Source organism: Podarcis raffonei, chromosome 3, assembly GCF_027172205.1.
Source record: "Podarcis raffonei isolate rPodRaf1 chromosome 3, rPodRaf1.pri, whole genome shotgun sequence".
In the NCBI taxonomy this organism is placed as follows: Eukaryota; Metazoa; Chordata; class Lepidosauria; order Squamata; family Lacertidae; genus Podarcis; species Podarcis raffonei.
In genome coordinates this window covers 81,055,698-81,081,736 of record NC_070604.1, presented here as the reverse complement: position 1 = coordinate 81,081,736, position 26,039 = coordinate 81,055,698, and the positions used below count along the sequence as shown (strand labels likewise).

Here is a 26,039-nt window from a genome sequence, read left to right as displayed (position 1 = left end):
ACTTTTAGCGAGAGAATGCACATATCCGGTATGGCAGGGGAGACAATGTCACACCCATCCTAAATTCACGGCTTAATGTCACATTCTTTGGAGCCTGGAAAGTGAACTTCTGAATTAGGGCAGTGAAGAAAATAAAGAGCTCGGTCCTTCCCAACTGCTCTCCAAGACAAACTCGCTTTCCTAGAAGAGTGGGAGAAAGAGCCTGTTTCAGTGGAAAGCTTTTGCTACAGTAAACTTCTCCTTTTGTAACTAGTTGTTGCTAAAGCTGTAGTGACAGAGGCCTATTTAAAACGACACTGGTGGACCAGGAAGCCAAATACCTATAAACATTCTGTTGTTTCAAAATGAAGAAACCAGTCCTATCTATTTCCTCATCCCCTCAAAAAACGACACGACTCAGTGAGGAGTGGGAAGAGAGCATGCCAACACCGTATTGTGTAACATCACACCTCCTATGGCAGCCATTTGTGTCTTACACACAGAGCACTTCCTCAGAATGCCAGATATGACCACTGGCTTCAATAGGGTGGGGACCCCTACAGTGCACAACTATTTTAGCAATACACCAGACTTCCCCCCGCCTAGCCATTATCATGTAGTCACGGTTGCAATTCTAATGAGCCACCCATAAACTTTTGTTACCTGCAGAGAATGGCAGAAACGCTTCCCTTTTCCTGAACTGACCATTCTCCAGGAAATGGCCAGGATTAAACACATTGGGTGTTTCCCACTCATCCTTGTCAAACAGCACAGAGGTCAAGTTGGGGACCATTATGGTTCCCTGTCAAAGAAGAAGCAGAGAAGACAGCAGATTAAACTGGCAGAGAACTCTCTGTATTTTCATACAGCAGACCTGAGCCTCCTAGATCCAATACCAATGCTGTCCATTAAATAAGAAAGGATATGTTTTGAATGAGAGACTTCCGAGTAATTAATTGAACCACAGCTCATGAAAACACAGGTACCTCTATATATTTTAAAATACCAGACTTTACCAGAGTGTTTAGGGGATTTACAATTAGAAACACCAGAGGCTGGCTGTTTCTGTTTTGTGTGGTTAGTAATGACCACTAAAAAAGAAAGTAAAGAAAGATACTAGCTATCCATACAAATGGTTCAGACTGCAGTTGGAATCCATTTTTGGTGTGTGTGTGTGGGGGAGACCCAAGTCTATCTATCCCAAATCCATCCCCCCAAGAACACCCAAGACTCCCTCCCCAGTCCTGCCTGTTGGTCATACTGGCTCAAGTTGGTAAGAGTTGGAGTTGAACAACATCTGGAGAACCTCATCATGGCTAACCCTCATCAAGAACCTTGGCTTCAAGTTTCCACATCTTAAGGGAAGAGGAAAAGGAGGTAGGAAAGCTATTAACATTTACCTTGGGAATATGAAATGCAGCGAGTGTAGTGTCCTTTGTTGTCAACCGAGGCACATTTAAAGGAATAATGTTGCTTATTCTTTGAATTTCATGAACAACTGCATTGGTGTATGGCATTCTGTCCCTGTCATCCATCGCTGGCTGGCGAGACTGGCCAATCACAGAATCTATTTCTGCTTGGACTTTTGCTGCAAATAAAAGAAAATCTCCTATCAACACAAGGATAAACTTTTTCTAAGATCTGTAGGGATGGCCCATCTTTAATATTTAATGGATTTGAACAAACACAGAATTGATACTCTTTAAATGAATGGGTAACCAAATTTTCACTTATTGGAATCAATTTTCATTTGGACCAGTCAGCAGAGTATCCTGATATTTTAGGAAAGGCACCTATGATCTGCATCAGCAAATGAGGATTTAGAAATAAACAAAAGAATATCATCTGCAAATAAAACCAACTTGTATTCAAATGAATTATATACTACTCTGTAGATCTACTCATGTTGTCTAATAACGCAACCTGAAGACAAAAGTTGTTGAGCTCTTTTTAGTTTTGCCCCCCCCATCTCTTCTAAAAAATGAATTTCCGACTTTCATTTTTTTATTAAATTTGCCAAATCTACACTTCCAACTTAGGCTGCCACAACTCCAGGTTTTCCCAGACATTTGTTTAAGAGGACCATGTCCAAGAAATTACAGACGCATGGCAACCCTAATAAATTGCTGCTTTATTATTATGTTTCATTTGTGAATCACTGCTTATGTTTGATTGTAATGGTGAATGTTGAAATAACAACTTGCTTTTGGGTGTTTTTATCTTTTTAATAAGTGCTATTCATCCTGAAAAGGATAAAGATAATTCCTGCTAAGAATTAATTGGCTTTCTTTAAATAACATTTCACAGTTGTTTTTATACAAATCTTGTAGTTTCTCTGTTACTGCACTGATTTGTATCTCAATTTGGAATCATAAACTACTGTTTTTGTTTTCATTGATCTTTTTCTATGTTTATTTCAACAATTTCTAGTTTTGCTTTATTTAATGTATAACTTGCCAGAATCTTCCATTTCCTTATCTCCTTTACACAACTAATGGGTATAAACATGTCTAAGTACAGTGATACCTCAGGTTAAGTACTTAATTCGTTCCGGAGGTCCGTTCTTAACATGAAACTGTTCTTAACCTGAAGCACCTCCTGCTGCCACCGCGCTGCTGGAGCACGATTTCTGTTCTCATTCTGAAGCAAAGTTCTTAACCTGATATACTATTTCTGGGTTAGCGGAGTCTGTAACCTGAAGCGTCTGTAACCTGAAGTGTATGTATCCCAAGGTACCACTGTAATGTTCATTAATCTCGGTAGGTTTACTCTGGATAGGACTTAGTTGAATATAGCCGAAAGTAATGAAAGGGAAATAAGTCAACTATAGTTCTACCTTGAACTTCTGGATAAATGGCCGTGTAAAGTAAAGCCCAGCGCAATGTTGTAGAAGTTGTTTCTGTTCCAGCAAAAAACAGATCCAGTGTTGAATGTAGAAGGTTTTCTTCATGGAAACTGGAAGCTGAATCCTCCTTAAACCAAAGAAAATGCCATGTCATTAAAAACCATCATCCTAGTATCAGTCCTATCTGTCAAATGATCACCATGGGATTCCTCAGCTCTGTTTCTGAGTGTCCAGAATACAGTGGGGTCAGGTCAACAGTCCCCTGGATCACTGAATCTAGAATAAATATTGGTTTAGCCTTGTCAAGGTCCTAGTCTGAACTACAGACTCCTAGACAGGGTGGATTCAGACAGACAACTGAGACAATGGTAGGTCATGAGATGCCTCTACAGTGATGCTTTCGGTCATATCAACTGTCTGTTCTGACAAATCACGGACAAGTGGTGGAATTTGGGCAGTAGACCAGAATTTGGGCAGTGGACCTTCTGAAATGCATGATTTCATTTTTACATGTACACTTGCAAATGCACACATATACTTCGCCTGTTCATCTGAATATATACAGAGTCAATGAAAACAATATAGCCAGCTACTAAAGCCTTCTTAGACAAACCACTTGTGTAGCTAGTTCTGGCATTTTATATTGTATCTCTGCCTTCTCCTATTATCATAGCTGCTGCCATGAGTGCTGGAGGGAGAACTGCTCCCTGCTGCGAGGCCCATTTCCAGCTGGCCTAGGGGGCGGGGCCCAGATCCGGCTTAAAAAGCCAAAGAGGCTCCTGGGAGCCAATGGGACATTGCTGGAACAACTCTTGGGTTTGGGCAGCTGGCTAAATTGTTTTACAATGTTTTAAGCAGTTCCAATTTTGGTTCCTCTGGTATGTTTTTGTCAGGTTGTGTTTGGTTAAATGTTTACTTGGAGTTTACAGTTCTTTTAATTTGGGTATAACTGTAAACAGTTTATTATTGTTGTTATTATCAGTTTCTGTTGATTTATTGGTTTGTATAGGATATTCTGTTTCTTAACGTTTCATGTTTTGTTGTGGTTTTATATATGCTGTAAGCTGCCTAGAGTAGCTGGGAAAACCAAGCCAGATGGGCGGGATATAAATAAAATATAATAAAATAATAATAATAATAATAATAATAATAATAATAATAATTTTAAAAATTATATACTTTTTGTTCTTTTTATATCTCAGCTTGGTCATTTCATTTAGGTAGGCATAGAGAGAGGTTATGAGGCATGAGAAGCCTTCATTGCAGTGATGCTTTTAGTCATGCCAACTATTTGCTCTCACAAATCACAGTGAACTATTGGGGAGGTGTCTCCTCATAAAATACATGACTTTATAGTCATGCATGCAGAAATGTATTTTGGCTGAAGTCATAAACTCAACAGAAGGAATATGGTCAGCCACTAAGGACCATTCAGACAAGCCACATGACTAGTTCTGGTTTTTAATATTGCTTCTCTGCCTTCTACTACTCTTTTATTATTAAAGATATATACTGTTTGTCGTTTTCATCTCCTACCTTGGCCATTTCATTTAGGTAGGCATCAATGAAGTCTCTGGGTTCAGATGGGTTCCAGTCTTCTTTGTGTTTTTCAATGATTTCTCTCACAAAGGATTTCAGCTTTCCCCAGTTTTTAAAAACAGTATTATGAGGCCCTGGCAAGTGCTTCATGAGAGTGGGAAAGATATTGTACAGCTGTGGAAACAAACACTAATATCATATATGTGCAGAGAAACCCCTCTCAAAATACACTCACATCATGCCATACAAGGAGGAAGCCTACTAGGGCTATTTCCGAGGAAAAATAATAAAATATTGTGTGCGCTAGTTTTGTGCACCACCCAGTATTATTTAGTTTTGTAAATATTCAGGAACAATGTTTGAATGTCCCCTACATGGAATATAAAACCAACACCTTCTCTGGGGAAAGCAAGCAGAGAGGAGGTTCTGTAATATTAAAGGCATCCCAGCAAATATGCCTTCAATATTATAATGGACAGTGTTAAGACAAGATGGCAAACGGACATGCATGGGAAGAGATACTCTAATTACTAATATGAGAAAATAAAGAAATCAGAACGTGAAAACCCAAGTAGATGGATAAATGTTCAACCAAAGTGTGGAAGTCTCTTTGGGCCAAAGTGGTTTCGTTTTCATTACTCACAAGACCTACCCGACTCCAAATAGTTGCTTGAAGGTACATCGTCTCATCAAGCAAGTGCAATAACATCTGGAAACGGCTGTCATAGTAATCAAAGCGGTCTCCAAATGTGATGGAACAAATGATATTTGAAACAGCATTATTAATCTGAAAGTGAGGGTTAAATGGCTGCCCTGGAAGAAGGGAGGGGAAAGGGGTAGAAGAGAAATAAGAGTGCTTATGACTTCTATATAACAAGAGCAAAATGTGGGGAATATAGGTGGGGTGTGGATAGGGTAGGATCTAGGAACAGAAGAAACCATTTAGTATGAATGTTAAATCCTGTGATTTAAGTTAGGACACATCATATAATACATTAAGCACACTTATATTTTAAAATAACCCTTTGTCCTCTTCATAGGGTAGGATTATTCAGCTGGAGGTGGGCACAGGTAATATTCTACAGGTGGAGGATGTAAATATGAAAGCACCGTGGTGGAGTCCTATAGCTTTGGTAGCATATGCTGAACAGCTGTGGGTATGGTTTGGCCAAGGCAGGAGGTTGGGAAAGGACATTTTGGCTAACAAGAATGGCAAGGGCAGTCCCCATCAGAGACAGAAAAAAGAGGCACAATATACCAAAAGAATGCAGTGGTACCTCGGGTTACATACGCTTCAGGTTACATACGCTTCAGGTTACAGACTCCGCTAACCCAGAAATAGTACCTCAGGTTAAGTACTTTGCTTCAGGATGAGAACAGAAATCGTGCTCTGGCGGCGCGGCAGCAGCAGGAGGCTCCATTAGCTAAAGTGGTGCTTCAGGTTAAGAACAGTTTCAGGTTAAGAACGGACCTCCGGAACAAATTAAGTACTTAACCTGAGGTACCACTGTATACCAAACATATGACTTTATTTATGACTTTGGTTGTTGTAGCTCTCAAAAAGGGGAACACATCATCAGCCCAAACACTCCATGTACCTATTTGTTCTTGTTATTTTATCCTACTTAGTGATTTGGGGTTGCAACAAAACTCAGAATAAGCTCCAAGTCCCACAATGGATAAGCACCTGTGTTTTTTTTTTTAAAAAAAACATCCTTCCAATTATGAGGTTCTCCCACCTCCAGCAGAGCTACATTTGTGGAAAGGAATGCCACGCAGCTTTGTACCATGAGTGTGTATACGAAATAGCAGCTTAAATAGATGATGCCACTGGTTTATGGGCTCTGGTGCTCACCATTCTCAGCTTCAATTGCATCCGTTAGGTATCGGCTCTCCTCCTGTATTCGTTCTTCTAAAGACCTTTTGCCCAAACCAAAGTTTCTGAGAGTTGATAAGGCAAATCGTCTTTGTTGTTTCCAACTAAGGCCATTAGAGAAGATCAATCCTAAATAGGAAGAATTAATATCATGTAGCAGATATGTACTTTTAAAAGGAGTAACTGCAAATTGCAAGGAGATTTAAAAGACCTAATTATAAAAGGACTCCTCTTTCCATTAAACTATTCAGCTTGTCTACTTATACCACACTGAGGAGACTGCAAAGCATTTGAATTGAGCTAAGATGCTGCTTCACTGTTGCTTTTTGCGTGTTTTACTCCTTTGATTGTGGTTTTAATAGGAACTTTAATTATTCCTGAAATATCTTGAGATTGGTTCATTCATTTCATACAGGAAATGAAAATGAAAAAATCTAATCGTCAGGCATGAAAACATAATATTATCAAACAACCTAAGGGTTTGTACAATTAAGGCAGACTTGGGAAAATATCACACTTAGTAAATTTAAATAATTGAGCACATTAAAAGAAACTCACCAAATGATGTAAATATTTCTTTATCAAGAGGAAGGACTGGACGATCTACGAAGTTTTCACCCTGATGGACAAGAGTCTCTTTCACCAGCTGCAATCCATTCACAACCACAACCCGCCTGTTTCCAACCTGAAGGCTGAAGATGTTGCCATATTTTTTTGCAAACTGAATGGAGAAGGAGGAACTATGTAAGAAGGGATATATATGTAAAACATTAATATTGTGTATAAATCTGTCTGCATGGTGGCCTGGGCTACTATTTCTGAATGGGAATCTTAACTGGCTGCATTTGTAAGGTGCTTAATTATTTGTCCAAGCAGATATCTACCTCATAGCTCAGGACCTTTCTCCGGGCCAGAGTTGGAGCAAAAAGGCAGAGGTGGTAGAAAGAATCTGTTGACGGATCTGTTACAAATAATTGTTAGGTAAAATAGATCCTCTGTGTTCAGACGCAATACACATCTGGCAGCTCTACCAGCAAGTGTCACAAGCTACTTTCCAGTGTAATGTTGTGCTTAACTCATGTCAGGGACCTTTCAGTCATCTTTACCTTTTGCATGGAAAAGTGGGGTTTCTTGAAATCCATGTTTAGCATGTTACCCAGCAAGGGAAGAGGCATGGGCCCTGGGGGGAAATCCCTTGGGCGAATCTTTTTCTTGTAATCAGCAAGAAGCAGAAATGCAGCCAGAAACACCAGAACGACCTGCAGGGACAAGGCCTCCCAGAGGACAGAGAGCAACTGGAGCAGCATCTTCAAAGCCTTCTAGCCTTCCTTTGTCAGAATGGATTGCTATCTGTCATGGGAATCTAAAACCTTATGCAGGTAGAGCAGCCACACCTGCCCTCTTGGCTAATGTTCCTGTAAGAAATGAAAGGAAAGTTTGTGTACATTCTTATATATCGTGGCCACAGATAAGCAGAAGAGAGATAACCTAATGAGTCACCCTACCCAGAGGGAAAAAAGAAAGTGGGGAAGAGCAGTTTCTGAACTAGAATATTTCCTTCCTGTTTTTACTTCTTTGGAACAGTAAACGTTTATTTCCTTTAAGACATTTCTAAGAAGGGGTTTTTTGCAAATGCATAAAGAAGTTAAAAACTTCTACCAAGGGAGATGCCTTCCATTTCTGAGGCATTTGGACCAGCTATAGTTTCAGCAGCTCTGAACTTTGGCCAGGGTCGAGGGAAGGTGTCGTGACACCCGGGGTGAGCGTCATGATGTAGGGCGCATGTGCAGCATCGCTACGTACGGTGCATGCATGCGACACTGCACATGCGCTGTATAGTGGTTTGCCGCCGGCACTGCTCCAGCGCTGTACGGATGGTGCCAGGATCCCTCTGGTGCCGCTACAGCCATGAACGGAGGATCTGGCACTGTCCATACAGCGCTGGAGTGGCGCTGGCGGCAATCTGCTAAGGACAGCGCATGTGCGGCGTTGCACGCATGCGCTGTACATAGCAACGCCGCACATGCACTATTTAGCGGTTTGCCGCCAGTGCCGCTCCAGTGCCGTACGGCGCATGTGCGGCATTGCTATGTACAGTGCATGCGTGCAGCGCCGCACATGCGCTGTACTTAGCAGATTGCTGCCGGCGCAGGATCCTCTGCTCGCGGCTACAGCCGTGAACGGAGGGTCCTCCAAAGGCAGCTGCGGCGGTGCGATGGCTGCTTGCGCCCCCACGAGCCCCCACAGGATGACATCTGGTCACCCTCACAGACATGGAACCTGGGGCATACCACACACCCCTGCACCCCCCGTTGTGACGCCACTGCCTTTGGCTAAGGAGGCCAAAGGAGAGAAACTGCTTACCTCCGTTCAATACTACATAGATTTTCTTTTGGCAGCAGACTGACTAGATCAGGGGCTAGGTACCAGCATCTATCATGATGTTTTTGGTCTCCAACTCCCAGCAGCCCCAGCCAGTATGGCCAATAGTCAGGGAAGATGGGAGAAGGATCATTCAGAGGGCGAGAGCCCTCTAATACTACATAGTTTTAGCTAATAGGAGGCCACGTGGCAGAAGAAAAGTTGGTGCAATGTAAACACATTGCCAGGAGCTATGGAATGGCTCTGTCCATGTTTATGCAGCACATCAACCTCACTGCCGTGTTGCTATTCTCCCTCTTAGTAGCTTATGAAAGAGTTTTTACAGGATGGCTTTATGTATCATATTAATATTTCAGATCAATACAGGTGAAATTGTTCCAAATATTCATTACTATTCACCTACTCTCAAGAAGAAGATGAATAGTAAGTTCATTGTTCTTTAAAATCCTATTTGAATTGTCAAACAGATTCAATAGTACCAAGCCTGGGGTAAGGAATATATCCTGCTGCATTATTTTAGAACTTCCCAAAAACACCTTTAACACTCTAAACTTTATAAAGAACTGGGATTAAGCCTTCATCTACTCCTTCAGTACTTGTTAAGAGTTGTTCAAAGGCCATAAGACTCTGTGTTGCTTCTTTGGGGGGAAAAACACTACAGTAGAGATTGGTTCAGGCCAAACATGCAGCTAACCCAAGCCTCTAAGAGGTGCATGCACAATATCCCCAGGAATGTCTTCTTGAACTTTTTCAAATGGATACAATAGTACTGGTGGAAAGAGGGCATGTCTCTTCTGCGTGGCATTCTCCTCTGCCCCTGCCCCTGTGAATGTCAACACTATGCGCTCCCAGACAGCCAAATTGCCACTCTTGACTATTTTCATGGAAATCACTTTGCAGACTCAGTTTTCACCTTGTCATTGACTATGTTTATTCAATCACAACAATAATGTTTTTGGAAAATAATAAAACCTAATAATATTCATCGTCCACAAACCAACTCAGAGTTGCATGCTTCACTGATTTTACAGTATTTACAAGCCTGTTTAAACTCTGCATACGAATTAGGGCCACCAATACAGAATGGCAATAACTGGTCATTTAACAAGAGAAAGTGCATGTATTTTCATTAAGATGCATTGATGCAGCTAGCATATCAAACTCTTTGCAAGTTCATTATGAACAAAACATGCCTAACAACATTTTCTAATTTTATAAAGATAGGCGGGAATTCCATTAGAGTTTTATGTTGAGTTGAAAGCACACACATTCCTATAAACAAAACAATGCCTTTTCTTCACTACAACAGGACCAGAACAGGCTCATGACCAGGTCAGGCCCAGGTGCAGAAGCTCCTAGGGATCCACAGTTGTTGTTTTTTCATTGGCTTTTAATGAAATCTTCTCAGGCAAGTAAGAAATACATAATAGCAAGCAGAACATGCCTAACAAAATTTGACTGTGAACTTAGTCCTGGTACTACTTGTTGATGCCTCCCCACCTCCCTGACAAAAAAAACCCAGATGCAACCAGAGGATAGAAAGATGGGCAAAATGTAGAAACACAATCTGGAAGAGCAAAGGAGCTAATTTATTTTTAAAAAATTATGCTAAAGGTCAAAAGTGTTAAGGTAGAATACCATTCTATGATAGATGTGGAAGATCTGAGGGAGGACTTCTCTGTCGTCAGGAAACAAATTCAACAGATTGAAAACCTGCAGTACAAAGACCTACCAGCAGCTCTCCTCCAGGACAGAATGGGTTGGAGCTGAAGAAGCCTATCAGCAGCTGTGGCCCAGGACCTCACCAGAGCCCACAAATTCTTGGTGACCTTAGCATTGATTCTGATCTTCCTTTAAAGAAAGAAGCAAGTGTTTGCTCCCTTCTCAAGAGATAAGAGAGAAACCAGCAAAACTTCCTTCCTTATTTTGAGCCAATGAGCAAACGGCAATGTTTTAGCTGATAGAAAGACCCCAGGGTCCTAAAGAGCTGGCAATTCCAGTTTTCTATCCTGCTTCTTGTCTTGCTGTTCATTTTCCACTGCAGCCTGGAGGCATCTGAGACAGGTAATAATAATAATAAATTTTATTTACACCCCGCCATCCCCAGCTAGAGCCGGGCTCAGGGCGGCTAACACAAATAAAATTTCAGTAAAAACATAATAGGAAAGAAAGAAAGAAAAGGGGGGGCAATTTAAAATACAGGTTAAAATGCAATTTAAAATGCAGCCTCATTTTAAAAGTCAACCATAAGGGGAGGGAAACATAGGGATCAGACTGAGTCCAAACCAAAGGCCAGGCAGAACAGCTCTGTCTTGCAGGCCCTGCGGAAAGATGTCAAGTCCTGCAGGGCCCTAGTCTCTTGTGACAGAGTGTTCCACCAAGTTGGGGCCAGTACTGAAAAGGCTCTGGCCCTAGTTGAGACCAACCTAACCACTTTGTGACTTGGGACCTCCAAAATATTGTCATTTGTGGACCTTAAGGTCCTCCGCGGGGCATACCAGGAGAGGCGGTCCCGTAGCTACGTGGGTCCTAGGCTGCATAGGGCTCCCTAGAAGCTATTTTGTGCAAATCGTTTGGGGGTGGATATATGGGTAATTTATCTGGAAGATATTTGTATTTCTAGGAGATAGTGATCTGACATGGTTATCCTTCCTGCCTCTGTTTGCTCCCCCCCTCTATCTCTTGTTCAGCTCTTTGATGGCTGAGAACAACCTTTAGTGTCCTAATCTGTCGAAGGATGTGACAGTGCTGGGTACCTTCACCTTCTTTGATGTTAGACATTGTTTGGAGAACATGAGGCATTGGGAGAGGTGGCTAATGAATAATCTGCACATAGCCAGTCGAGCAAGCCACACAGGCTAACAAGTTAGCTATCTATAAATCAGGTAGTATTGGGCAGCGTCTGAGAAGCTTGTGCATGGACTGATCCGACTGCGGGGTTGTGGTACCTGAGGCTACCTGGGGGAGTCACTTTGCCACTTCTTGAGGGCTTCCAAGTGGCATAGATCTGTTCCTGCACCATAAACTGATCCTATTTTTTAAAGAAACGGCTATGACATAAAGCAAGTCCCCTTAGCGAGAGAATGCACATATGCAGTACGGCAGGGGAGACAATGTCAGACCCATTCTAAATTCACGGCTTAATGTCTCATTCTTTGGAGCCTGGAAAGTGAACTTCTGAATTAGGGCAGTGAAGAAAATGAAGAGCTCGGTCCTCGCCAACTGCTCTCCAAGACAAACTCGCTTTCCTAGAAGACAAGGATACAAAGAATGCTTTAGTGGAGAGCTTTTGCTGCAGTAACTTCTCCTTTTGTAACTAGTTGTAGCTAAAGCAGTAGTGGCAGTGGCTTGTTTAAAATAACCCTGGCAGACTAGGAACCAAATACAGTGGTACCTTGGTTGTTGAACTTAATCCGTTCCAGGGGTCTCTTCGACTCCTGGAACCATTCGAAAATCAAGGCATGGCTTCTGATTGGCTGCAGGAAGCAACTGAAGCTGCGTCGAATGTTCGGTTTCCAAAAAAAGTTCGCAAACCGGAACACTTACTTCTGGGATTGGGGTGTTCGGGAGCTGATTTGATTGGGAGCCAAGCCATTCGACAACCAAGGTACTACTGTACCTGTAAAAGGGATTCTGTTGTTGCAAAATAAATGAAGACGCCGGTCCTATCCATTTCCTACTCAAGTAAATGGGAAAACTGAACAAATATGATCACAGCTTTCCAGAATCTGGAATACATACATTTGAGGTACATAAATTTCTATCATATGAAGGGTTGGAGAGAAATATTTTAATTGGAATCTACCTCATTCACACTACCTAATTTGCATCTAACTAAGCTAAGGGTATAGCAAACTAACAATACATGAGGGATGGCCAGTCTAGTCCCTGTGGGCTGTCAGTGCCACCTATGACACCTGTGAACATCCCCTCAAAAACCCACACTGCCTAATTGGAGGAGGGGACCATGTCAACAACATTTGTGTTGTACCACACTCACAAAGAGAGCCATTTTGTGACTGGTGCCTACATCACTTTCTTATATGTCAAATGTGGCCACTGGCCCAAAAAGTTTGGTAACTTCTGCAATATACAATATAGTTAGTACTACACCAGGCTCTCAGCTACTAGGCCTCCACCATTTAGTAACTCGTGAAATTTTGATGACGAGTCCATCATTTTTTTTTACCTGCAGAGAATGGCAAAAATGCTTCCTTTTTCTTGAACTGCCCGTTCTCCAGGAAATGGCCAGGATTAAACACATTGGGTGTTTCCCATTCATCCTTGTCAAAGTGCAAAGAGGTCAAGTTGGCAAGCATTATGGTTCCCTGTCAAAGAAGAAGCTAGATTAAAAATGTCCATGAACTCTTTGTGTTATATTTTTGTAATCACGGCAGTCAAACTCTGTTCTCTGGTGCAGAAAAGATATGCTCTGAATGAGAGATTAGCTTTTCATTATTAAGTAATTCATCCAACTACATTCCACAAAAAACACAGGTTCCAATATAGATCTAAAAATATATTCAATGTCTGCTGGACTACTAAAATTTATGGTTAGAAACACCAGATTTTAGCAAATTTCAGACTGACTAGCTATCCATTCAAACAGAGACTGTGGTTTGGGTCCGGTTTTACAGAGGAATTTGAAGAAAACAAAAGCTTATCTAGCTCAGATCCCTCTATCCTTTCCAGATCATGGTGTATCCCAAGAATACTCTAGCATCTGCCCCAGGGCTAGCATCGCTGTTATGCCAAACAAGCCTAGAATTCCATAAGCAGTAGAGGAGTGAAATGATGGGCAAAGCAGAACACCATAGTGGGAAGGGTCCAGATTTACAACTGACAAACCAGTTTCTCTCCAACCAATGCCAGCCTAATGGTATGGTGCAACTCTGCAGGTAGACATGGGGGTGATGCAACCTGGGACACAACTCTCATCATTTCTGCCCATTAGCTGGTTGGAACTGATGACAGTTGGGAGTCCAACAACATCTGGACAGCACAATATCAGCTACATCTCATTTAGAACTTGGACTTCAAGTTTTCACATCTTAATGGAAGAGTAAAGACAGATAAGAAAGCTGTATCTTCTTAACATTTACCTTGGGCACACGAAACCCAGCCACTATAGTGTCCTTAGTTGTCATCCGGGGCACATTCAAAGGTACAATGTTGCTTATTCTTTGAACTTCATGAATAACTGCATTGGTATAGGGCATGCTGTCCCTGTCATCCATTGCTGGCTGGCGAGACTGGCCAATCACAGAATCTATTTCTGCTTGGACTTTTGCTACAAAGAAAAGAAGATTTGTCGTTAATACAAGAGCAGCAGAATTGCAGGGGAGACTTGTCATGTTGTTCCATCACTGGGTGCCCATTGTGTGGTGGGAAGGGAAATTGCTTCTGTGCAATTGTGGCCCATTTGTGGAATCACCTTTATTTGGGTTGCAGACAGCAGCTGCACTGGTAGAGTTTCAGCATTGCCTTGGGACTCATTTTTTCACCCAGACCTAATTTTTATTTTCCAAGTGCTTCATGTAGTGGAATCTTCCACATATCAGACATAGAAATATATACATATAGTACGATGATTCAAACATGGTTCCACAACTGTTTTTTGCAGTTTGTGACATACAATAATTTTAAAACTGGAACTTGAACTCTCTTTCTTGCTTTCTCATCATACATAATTTCAGCTTTCAGCCATGTGTGGTTAATTGAATTGGTAAATGTTGAAATAAAAACTGGCTTTTCAATATTTTTATCATTTTAATAACTGTTATTCTCCCCAAAAGGACAAATATAATTCCTGCCACTCTGTAACAAGTGATTGACTTTCTTTAAATATAAATATATTATTTCTTTTATATAAATCTTGTAGTTTCTCTGTTACTGTACTGCTCTGTTTCTCCATTGATAATCATAAACTTCTCTTACTTTCTTCGTTAGTTTTTTTCCTATATGTATTCCAGCAATTTCTGTTTATGCTTTATTCAGCATGTAACCTGCCAGAATTTCACATTCTTCCCTTCACTTATCTATCTTCCTTTACACATCTGATGGGTATAGACAGTGCTTATTTCTTAAAAAATGTTGAGGGGTACTCTCATTTTGTCTCAAGAAAATCACCATTTTATAGGCTGCCAATTGGTGGTAGCAACGGAACTGATGATTCACCATGCTATTCAATGGAACTGACGATTCACTATCGTGGGGGAGGAACTTAATTTTTTTTTTTAAAAAATGTTTCTTCTCCTGTTAGATTCACAAAATTTTTAGGGGTATGCGTACCCCTGCGTGCCCCCAGAAAAAAACATTGGGTATAGGCATGTCTGAGTTTGTTAATTTCACTGGGTTAACTGTGGGTAGGACTTAACTGAATCCAACCCAAAGTAATGAAAAGGAAAGAAGCCAACTACAGTTTTACCTTGAATTTCTGGATATATGGCCATGTACAGCAAAGCCCAACGCAGGGTTGTAGAAGTTGTTTCCGTTCCAGCAAAAAACAGATCCTGTGTAGAATGTAGGAGGTTTTCTTCATGGAAACTGGGAGCAGCATCCCCCTTGAAGCAAAGAAAATGCACCAGCGTGTTAAGAGGCCATCGAACACCATCATCCCAGTTCCAGTCCCATCTGTCAAGTGATCACCATGGAATTCCTCAGCTCTATTCCTGAAGAGTATCCAGAACCCAGCAGGGTCACATCAACAATCCTGTACATTATTGAAGTTGGGATAAAATATGGGTTTGGTCTTGTCAAAGTTTGGTCTGGACTACAGAGTATATTCAGACAGACAACTGAGGAAATGGCATCTCATGATATGCCTCTACAACGATGCTTTGGGTGATGTTGACTGTCTGCTCTGACAAATCACAAACAAGTGGTGAAATTTAGTGGGCAAATGGGGAAATGCCACCCCATGAAATGCATGAATTCAGATTTATATATGCACTTGTGCACGCAAGTGCACACACACTTCACCTGTTTGTCAAATTAAATACAGAGTCAGCAAAAACAATATGGCCAGCGCTAAAGGCTGCTTAGACAAACCACTTAGCTAGGTCTGGCCTTTTAGATTGTACCTCTGCCTTCTTCTAGTATCATTATTCTTTTTAAAAAGAACAGCAACTATATACTTGTTGTCCTTTACGTCTCTTACCTTGGCCATTTCATTTAGGTAGGCATCTATGAAGTCTCTGGGTTCAGATGGGTTCCAGTCTTTTTTGTGTTCTTCAATGATTTCTTTCACAAAGGATCTCAGTTGCTCCCAGTTTTTTAAAATAGTCTGATGGGATCCTGGCAGGTGCTTCATGAGAGTGGGAAAGAGATCGTACAGCTGAGGAAACAAACACTAACATCACATATATGTATGGAATATATGTATGTATATTAAATAACAACAACAATAAATGATTAATAAACATTAGTTTTGTGCGCCATCTGGTATTATTTCTGTAAATATTCAGGAACAACATTTGAATGTCCCCTACAAGTAATAAAAAACCAATTCCTTCCCTGTGGGAAGCTAGCAGAGAAGGTTTTAGCCTTCTCATGGTGTGTGCTACTTTTTCATATGCAGAGATTTTTATTCAGTTACACATGTGAGTACCAATTCAATAGCCTAAACTGTGTTTTAGTACATGGTTGTTTTTTTTATGAATGCTTTATAATACTGAAGGCATCCCAACCAACAGACAATGCTAAATCAAAGCAAGATGGCAAAGGGATATGAATAGGAAGAGATGCTTGGGTGACTAGAATGTGGGAGAAAGAAATCATAACATGAAAAACCCACAGCACGTGAATTAACATTCAACCAGCATGTGGGAGTCTGTCTGGGCCAGAGCGTTTCTGACAGAAGACCTACCTGACCCCGACTTCCTTGAAGGTACGTTGCCTCATCAAGCAATTTCAATAACTTCTGGAAACGACTGTCATGGTATTCAAAGCGGTTCCCAAAAGTGATAGAACAAATGATATTTGAAACAGCATTATTAATCTGAAAGTGAGGGTTAAATGGCTGCCCTGGAGGGAGAAAAGATGGTAGAAGAGAAATAAGAGTGCCTATGGCTTCCATATAACAAGAACAAAATGTGGGGAATGTAGGTGGGTGTGGATAGGGTTGGATCTTTGAACAGAAGAAACCATTTAGTATGAACGTTACACCCAGTAATTCAAGGACTCTTTGGGATACAGTTATGTATAAGACATTAGGCACATTGTGCTTTCAAGTGAGCATTTGCCTTCTTTATATTTCTTTATAGGCTGGGATTATTCCGCGACAGGAGGACATAGCTAATATTCTACAGGTGGAAGGTATCTGAAAGATAAAGGTGCAGTGTTGGAGTTTTATACAACTTTCTAGCATACTCATCTGTGAGATCATCAGTCAAGATCTGGCCAAGGCAGGAGGTTAGGAAAGGGCATTTCTGTAGAAGTGGCTAACTAGTATGGCCTGGACCATCTTAATTGGAGGCAGAAAAGAGATGCACAATAGAACAAAACAGCACATCCACTGCCACACCTGCAGATGTAAAGGAGAAGCAGAGCTGTGTGTCTTCAGCATATCGCTGACAATGTACTCCAAAGCTCAGGATGACCCCACTCAGTAATTTCATGTAGATGTTAATCATCATGGGGGATAAAACTGAACGCTGGGGAACCCCACATGGGGCTGAACTGCACTCCCTAAGAATCATCCTCTGGAAATGACCATACAGGTAGGAATAAAACCACTGCAAAGCAGTGTCTTGATCCGAATTCAGACAGCTTTAATATCACAGATGGTGCCACTGGTTTATGGGCTCTGGTGCTCACCATTCTCAGCTTCAATTGCATCTGTTAGGTATCGGCTCTCCTCCTGTATTCGTTCTTCTAAAGACCTTTTGCCCAAACCAAAGTTTCTGAGAGTTGATAAGGCAAATCGTCTTTGTTGTTTCCAACCAGGGCCATTAGAGAAGAGCAATCCTAAATAGGAAGAATTATCATCATTTAGCAAATAAGGACTTTTAAAATGAGCAAATAGTAAGTTAGGAGAGTTAACAGACCTTCTAATTATAAAAGAGGACTCCTCTCTCCCCTAAGCTATCTGGCTTGCCTGCTTATATCATACTGAAGAGACTGCAAAGTTGACTTTGCTGTTTCATCTGCTGCAGCTGTTTCATTGTTGCTTTTCATTTGCTTTACTGTTTGTATAGTATTTTAATACTAACTTTATTTCACTGTGGGAAAGGTTTTGGGAACACTGATAGAGCAAAAGTGCAGCATTAAAAATTTTTTGGGGGAGAATGAGAACATGTAAAAAATCCAAAATATTTTATCTGTAGGGCTCTTCTGCTATTTGAATACATGGAGCATCCATGGACCTGGACATCTCAAAGGACACTGCTTCCATTCCCACTGCCCTCTCCATCCTTTATACAGATAGTCAGAGTTACAGGGAAGGCTTAACTCAGCAGCTTTAATGAGGCATTAGGTGTTCCAGCACTCTTTCCATCCCCCAGTCCATGCCAGTGACCCCACTCATGACCACTTATGCAAGTAGTAAGTGCAGTTGTAGGGGTCAGTGCAGCCATGATTGCTTCTCTCTCAGTCAGACTCAGCTTGCAAGCAGCATGACCCCCTTAGCTGATACCTGCTCTTCTTAGGAAATGTTGAATTGAACAGATCTTGTGGTTGGAGGTTTCCTGGTAGTGTTGATGCTTTTCAAAAAGGCAATGTCTAGGAGGGAGGGGGTAGTGGCAGAGAGTGACCACAGGACCTGCTGAAACCTGCTTTTGGAGGAACTAAGCCTTTCAAGTGTAACTGAAGACTAACTGAGCTGGAGGGCAAATGGAGATTGTCGTAGGCTGCCTGATCATGCAGTGCTCTAAAATGCAGAAGGAATGTACATGACTACAACTGACTTTCTGCCACAGAAGTTTGTTCTCCATGGAGGGCCAGTGGGTTTGGGCAGGCTGGTGGAACACAGGAGATGGAGATAGTGTGCATATTCCCCAAATGCACTTTCTCCTTTATCTCAGGAGTGGCATGATGCCTGATGAGGGCCTAAGTACAAGCCCAGAGCAGGTATGAGGGTGAACTGCTGAATCTGACATTCTGATGCCTTTGTCACAAATTCACAGTAGTTAGGCTAAATAAGCAGGCATGTACCATGGTCATCTGAAATTCACTGAACTGTGGGCACAAATCGCCTGATCAGCCATTATGCTAAGGAAGTAACTTAGTAAAGAAACTGGTTTCCAGCTCCTTTCAGGCCACCAGCATGCCACAAACTTAGGGAGAATGTAGAATAGCAGGGGGGGGGGGGAAGAGATTATGTGGATCCATTTCCAAGGCTCCCAATACGAATTTCAAGGATATTGTTCTTTATTAGATTGCTTTGTAATGCAACACTATTCTCACTTTTAAAGAACAAATGAACTGAAATGAAGCTATCCACTTAAAAAACAAAAAGGCACAAAAAGGCATGAAAATGCAAATGTTATTAAAAACAATATACAATATTCAAAAAAGCAGTATGGCAGAGAAAACTGCAAAATCTGGACTTGCCACCCAATACATAGTAAGCTCAGTCAATCTGAACAGTTGAGAGGGTATGCTTCTCTGACGCACATTAATGCTACTGCTTTCATTCAGTGCAATGAAACAGGAAATGCAAATAAAAAAAATTAATCCTCAGTCGTGAAAATATAATGTTATTAAACATTCTAAGGGCTTGTACAATTAGGGCAGACTTTTAAAAGTTCTATAAGTTTAAACAGTTGACCATATTGTAAGAAACTCACCAAGCTTCTTAAAGACTTCATCATCAAGAGGAACGCTTGGACGATCGACAAAGTTTTCACCCTGATGGACAAGAACCTCCTTCACCAGGTGCAATCCATTCACAATTACAAACCACAGATTTCCAAACTGAAGGCTGATGACATTGCCATATTTTTCTGAAAGCTGAATGGAGAGGGGGGAAGAAAGTTATAAAGAGTATGTAATCCTTTATACAGTCATACCTTGGTTCTTGAACAGAATACTTTCTGGAAATCCGTTCTACTTCCAAAAACGTTCTGAAACCAAGGTGCGGCTTCTGATTGGCTGCAGGAGCTTCCTGCACTCAGTCGGAAGCTGCGGAAGCCGCATCGGATGTTCAGGTTCCAAAGAACTTTCACAAACCAGATCACTCACTTCCAGGTTTGTGGCGTTCAGGAGCCAAAATGTCCGAGTCACAAGGTGTTCAACAATCAAGGTACGATTGTGTTAATCTGTCTGCTTGATGCTTATTGAATGCCGGTATGGAAGGAGGAAACTTTGACCGCCATCAAATTCATCAGAAATAGCACGAATGCCTACACGATTTCCTGGGCTGGGATGCTGTGTCTGAATGGGTCCCCTCCTGAAATCTATTAACAAGATGGGCCATTTATGGTAGTCTAGCCTACCTTATAGGGACACAGGTGGCACTGTGGTCTAAACCACTGAGCCTAGGGCTTGCTGATCGGAAGTTCGGTAGTTCGAATCCCCGCATCGGGGTGAGCTCCCATTGTTCAGTCCCTGCTCCTGCCAACCTAGCAGTTCGAAAGCACATCAATGTGCAAGTAGATAAATAGGTACCGCTCCGGCGGGAAGGTAAACGCTGTTTCTGTGCGCTGCTCTGGTTCGCCAGAAGCAGCTTAGTCATGCTGGCCACATGACCCAGAAGCTGTATGCCGGCTCCCTCGGCCAATAAAGCGAGATGAGCGCCGCAACCCCAGAGTCGTCCGCAACTGGACCTAACAGCAGGGTTACCTTTACCTTTAGCCTACCATTCAGAGTTGTTGCAAAGATAAAAGACAGATCAGAAGGATAATGTGTACAACCTTGAGCTCCCATGTGAAAAATCAAGAAACAAATATGTAATGTGTGTGTGTGTGTGTGTGTGTGTGTGTGTGTGTGTTTGTGTTTGTGTGTGTATATAAGATACAAATATATGTCAATTACAGATTATGTAAAAAAAAAAAAAAGCTGGAAAAGCAGCCGCCTTGCTTTAACTGCAATATTTTATGATCCTGCTATTTATAGCAAAATACGGAAATAAACCAAAACAGTTTGCCAACCCAACTCTCACCCCAGATCACAGAGCTGATCTGAGGCAGCTGGAGCTGCAACATTAAAGGCCCAGTTTCTAATGGAAACTAAGCCATAGCTGTCAACTTTTCCCTTTTCTTGTGAGGAATCCTATTTGGAATAAGGGAATTTCCCTTTTAAAAAGGGAAAAGTTGACAGCTATGAACTAAGCACACCTCTGGCATTCTGTTCTAAGAACCATTGCACTGGAAAGCTAGCTTCTTAACATTTATTTATTTTTATTAAAGCACAGGTTTCTTATCTCCGATTCTATCTTCTTTTTAAAAACAAAAATAAAGTATTATTTTTCTTAATTTTGACCTGAAATTTGAAAATGAGTTTGTGGCAAGGGCAGGGGACATCCCCTCACACACACACACACAGCCCCCTGCAAATACACAATGCAGCTGCAAAGCTGCACCAGATCGTGCTGTATATTTGGGCCTAAGGCAAAATTTGAGAAAAGCAAACTTTCCGCTGGATTGAGGAGCCGAGAGAGATCTAGCTGGTCGCTATGCTGCGCAAGCAGAGATCAGGACTTCCTTCTTGGGCAGAGAGGAAAAAGGCAGGGGGAGTGAAAGGAGCCTGCTAACAAAATAGAAGCATACATCAACTGACTTACTTAAGCTTTAGAAAATATACCTCTGGATACCAGATGCTTTTAACAAACAACAGAAAATGCATTTGTCTTCATGCCCCATTTGTGGTCTTCTCCAAGACATCTGGATGCTGACTCTCGGAATCAGGTTTCCAGACCAGGGGGCATCTCAGCCTGCTCCCTTCTGCTACAAGTTTGTATTTATCTCATGCCAGCTGAGTCCTTCATCAAACTGACCATTTCCTTCATCCTTACCTTTTGTACTGAAAGATGAGTCTTCTTCAAATCCAAACTGAGTGCATTGCCCAGCAAGGGAAGAGCTATGGGCCCTGGAGGGAAATCCTTTGGGCGACTCTTGTAACCAGAAAGTAGTAGAAATGTAGCCAGAAACACCAGAACGACCTGCAGGGACAAGGACTCCCAGAGGACAAGGAGAAACTGGAGCAGCATTTTCAAACCCTTCCTATGTCAGAACAGACTGCTCTGTGTCGAGGGAAACTTGATTCTGATCCAGCTAGAGCAACCACACCGGCTCTCTCGGTCAATGTTCATGTGAGAAACAAGGGCAAAGTGCACATATTGTTTTAAATCACGCACATAAAGAGGAAGAACCAAGATTACCCATTGGTTGAGTAATTCTACCTACAGTGAAGAGTGGGGGGGGAGGAGAGATTAGTTTTCTTATATAGAATCTATCATTTGTGTTTTCACTTATTTGAAAAGTTTCCATCCCAACATTTATAAGAATTCTCTTCAAGTGCAAATCAAAACTCTCTCTCTCTCTCTCTCTCTCTCTCTCTCTCTCTCTCTCTCTCTCTCAACTTCTTCTCTGGAGGATGTTTCTATGAGACCTTACTAAGTCCTATGAGAGTACAGACTTGATATGTAAACAATATATAGTTTTTCTATTAGTTGCTGCTTATTTGACAGTCTCACAGGGCTGGAAGGAATCGTCAGGTTTTTCTTTAAATATTTGGCTGCATAATACAATGTTTATACTCATACCTGAGAAACTGACTTAAACCAAGGGTATGTCAGGGTGCAAATAGACCTGTGAATTTTGCTCCGTTGGCAGGCATTCCTTACTTATATAATAGGCCAATCTCAAGGATAGCAAGTCCCAATGAAATATGGCATTAATTTGTATTCATAACATTTGATTTTGTAGTTTCTGTATCAGGTAGGATTTTGTTGTAACATCTAATTAAATGTGTAGTCTCATTAAAATGGACTTTATTTTATGAGGTAATGGGCAGGAACCCTGCTTTTTTACAGTTATTCTTTTTTTCTTTATTATATTTCATACCTCTTACTGGGTCATTTTTTTAATTCCATAATGAAGTCTCAAAAGTATTATTTTTTAAAAGAACACTAGACATGAGATTAGTTCAGGCCAAACATTTATCTGGTTCAAGACTCTCTAAGAACTTCAGGCACAATGTCCCCAAGAAATATCTGCATTAATTTTTTTTCAATTGGGCTTTTTAAAGCTGCACACAACAGAACTGATGGAAAGGAGACACATCTCTTCTGAGCTGGATCCGTTTCTGCTCCAGCCCCTGTGAAAATGAGCAATACCTGCTAATTCAGCCTCAAATATTTTTAGATCCCTGCTCGAATCATCCTTGGTCGCTGACCAAGCTGGTTGTGGACCATGGGAGTTGTAGTCCTGCAGAAAGTGGAGACCCAAGGCTGGAGAACTCTGCACTAAAATGACAATGGCAGGCCAAGAAAGAAAAAACCTTTCCAAATCCTCAGCCTTACTTGCTAAGGTATTTCATATTTACCATTACAAACTATTTCTACCTAAATCTCCCGGAAAATTTTCATTCTTCCTGAATGACAAGCCAGTAGTTCCAGTAAATGATTCATCTTACATTGTTTTTGTTCTATTTAAAACAGTGGACTAGAGTCTGACTCTGGCAAATTCACTATTCATGATTAGGAATGAAAAGGTAGCTACAAATGATCAGTTGGTTGCTACTAGTTGCCGCGCTCTAATAGAAGATGTTGCGGTAAACTGTCAAAAGGATACCCTCTTGTGGTTTTAACTTGTAATTGCGCACCAACCACCAAATTGATGCGTCTATTTTCTAACGGCTGATTCAGTTTTCACGCTGTTACCCACTATGTTAATAACAACAATGCTTTCGGAAAAGAATAAAACATATGGAAAATTCCTTGGCCACGTTTAAGAATTGTATGTGAAATTTTGATTTTACTATATTTATAAGCACATTTAAACTTTGTGTTGGGATTGGGGCCAACAACAGAGAACAAAGTGCATGAATGGTTAATTCCAATGTGTTGATGCAGTTAACATATGAAACTCTTTGCCAGTTCATTTCACAACAAAATGTTTCTTGCAAAACATTCTAATTATAGAACCACAGGTAGGACATTCCATTAGACTCTCATCTTGAGTTAGGATCACCCACATTCCTACAAGCAAATCAATGCCTTTTCTTCACCACAGCCAAGGACAATACCAGAGGACAACCAGGTCAGGCTCCCAGGAGCCCAGCACTTTGGACCCAAGCCTACAGCAATAGCACCTACCAGCTGCCCTCCTCCTGGAGAAGACAGGTTAGAGTAAAGACATGGGATGCAGGCTCTTCTGAAGAGAGCCCACAGTGTCTTGGAGACAGGACCGCCAACTTGGAGCTTCCTTTTAAGAAAGAAAAAGCAAGCCGCTGGGTTCCCTTCTCCTGAGAGAAGAGAGGAAAAAACAGGCAAAGCCCTCCCTGCTTTCAGCCAATGAGCAAAACTGCAATGTTTGGACACCAGCTAGCAACAGCTGATGCGAACACCCCAGGGTCCTAAACAGATGCTGATTCAAGTTTCCATCCTGCCTTTGTCTTGCTGTTCATTTTGCATAGCAGCTAGGATGAGTCTGAGACAGGTACTCCTCCCTAGAAGCCAGTGCTTTTTTCCTGGGGGGGGGGTGTGTGCAAGGGTACGCAAACTCCTAAACTCTTTGTGAATCTTTCTACTTTTCTCCATTTACTATATTTATTTTCCCTGATTTGAACTATAAAATGGTGATTTTCTTGAGTCAAAATGAGAGTACCCCTAAACATTTTTTTACAGGGGAAAAAGCACTGCTGGAAGCTATTTTGTGCAAATATTGTGCTGGAGGATAGGATAGGCTAAGGTCCAGGAATTTATTTAGAATTCAGTGCACAGTGCACAGTTAACTTACAGAGGTTAAGCTCAGAGGTTAAGCCCTTCATGTTCAATGGACATACTCCCCAATAAATCAAATTGGGTACGGGATTGCAGTAATCAAACTAGAGTTGAAGAATTTAAGCTCTACTAAATTGTTGGGGGCAGGGGAGAGAAAAAGATGTCCCTTCAGTCTTGCTTACCTTTCTGTTTGCTGTCTTTCATCCCCCAACCCCATCAAGACATTCAAGTGAAACTTTCCACTTCTGTGCCTGTTTACTCAGAAGTAAATTCCAATGTGTTCAATGAATCTTGCATATGGGCAACATACTGTAGTTTTCCTTGTATAAGATGAGGGTTTTTAAATTATAGAATCATCTAAAAAAATGAGGGTTGCTTATACACGAATAGTGCATGGGGGGACCTGCCGCAAGCAGGAGATTGTCAGTGGTGATTGGGTGGGTGATTGGTGGCTGTGGCAAGGGCTGGTGTTGATTGGCTGTCTCTGTGGTAAGTGGTTGGCCGATTGGTGGCAGCTGGCATTGAGGGGGCAGACGATAGGTGGCTTCAGTGATGCATGCATGAGTCAGCGTAGGTCAGTTGGGTGAGTGATTTTTTGCAATCCCCCCCAAAAATCTCAACAACTCTGGGCAATCTCGCCCCATTTTCTTAATTAGGAGTCTCCAAAAATAGGGGGCATCTAATATACGGGGGTATGTGGTTTATACACAGAAAAATATGGTATATAGGGTTGCAGTCTCAATCTTAAAGCAGGATGTATGTTGTTGTTGTTGTTGTTGTTGTTGTTGTTGTTGTTGTTATATTTGTACCCCACCTTTTCTCCCGATGGGACTCAAGGAAGTTAACCAATAAAAACAAGAATCACTAAAAACATAGGAAAATTGACATTAAAATCAATTAAACATTAATAGAATTAAAATGATATGTAAAATCTGTATAAAATCTACTAAAAATTACAGTAAGAAACAGCAGGGTACTAGCCCTTTCATTAAAAGTAGTCAGTTCCCAGAAGCCTGTTGGAACAGGAAGATCTTCACCTGCAGTGGAAGGACCACAAGGAGGGAGCCAGCTTAGCTTCTTCAGGAAGGGAGTACCAAACTCTGGGAGAAGCTACCGAGAAGGCCCTCTTCTGTGTCCCCACCAACTGTGCCTATGAGGGTGGCAGGACCAAGAAAGGGGCCTTCCCTGAAGACCACAAAGCCTGGGCAGGCTCTTACAATAGAATACAGTTTTTCAGATAGCTTGGACCTAAGGCGCATAGGGCATTATGGGTTTTAGCTATGTGCAGCTGTTGTTGTATTTGGTTACATTCCGGGTTTTTTATCATTATTTATTTTTCTTGTTAGAATTTATATAGCCATCAGGTCTATATTTACATAGCACTGAGTGGGAGATGACAATTCTGAAATCTCCAATGAGGTCAACAGCAGTTCGGTATGTTTAGCCTCGAAAAGAGGAGACCAAGAAGAGATAAGATAGCCATCTTCAAATATCTCAAGGGCTGTCACATGAATGATGGAATAAGCATTTTTTCT

General features: G+C 41.4%; 2 protein-coding genes across 2 annotated transcripts; both read right to left on the bottom strand.

Annotated features, from left to right (window-relative positions):
* Nucleotides 1-4: 4 nt before the first annotated feature.
* LOC128410876 (cytochrome P450 2J4-like) lies at nucleotides 5-10,447 on the bottom strand. Its single transcript, XM_053382654.1, has 10 exons — nucleotides 10,354-10,447; nucleotides 7,346-7,654; nucleotides 6,798-6,960; nucleotides 6,219-6,368; nucleotides 5,016-5,176; nucleotides 4,361-4,537; nucleotides 2,816-2,951; nucleotides 1,380-1,567; nucleotides 643-781; nucleotides 5-180 (listed from the first exon to the last, which is right to left on the bottom strand). Exons 2-10 carry the CDS (start codon nucleotides 7,544-7,546, stop codon nucleotides 5-7), a joined length of 1,491 nt encoding a protein of 496 aa, XP_053238629.1. The 5' UTR covers nucleotides 7,547-7,654; nucleotides 10,354-10,447.
* On the bottom strand, nucleotides 9,536-24,225 carry LOC128410877 (cytochrome P450 2J2-like). The gene is made up of 10 exons (XM_053382656.1): nucleotides 23,878-24,225; nucleotides 21,574-21,960; nucleotides 19,409-19,571; nucleotides 17,439-17,588; nucleotides 16,489-16,646; nucleotides 15,781-15,957; nucleotides 15,049-15,184; nucleotides 13,724-13,911; nucleotides 12,811-12,949; nucleotides 9,536-11,869 (listed from the first exon to the last, which is right to left on the bottom strand). The coding sequence occupies exons 2-10, from the start codon at nucleotides 21,766-21,768 to the stop codon at nucleotides 11,694-11,696; spliced, it is 1,482 nt and encodes a 493-aa protein (XP_053238631.1). The 5' UTR covers nucleotides 21,769-21,960; nucleotides 23,878-24,225; the 3' UTR covers nucleotides 9,536-11,693.
* Between the last annotated feature and the right edge of the window lie 1,814 nt (nucleotides 24,226-26,039).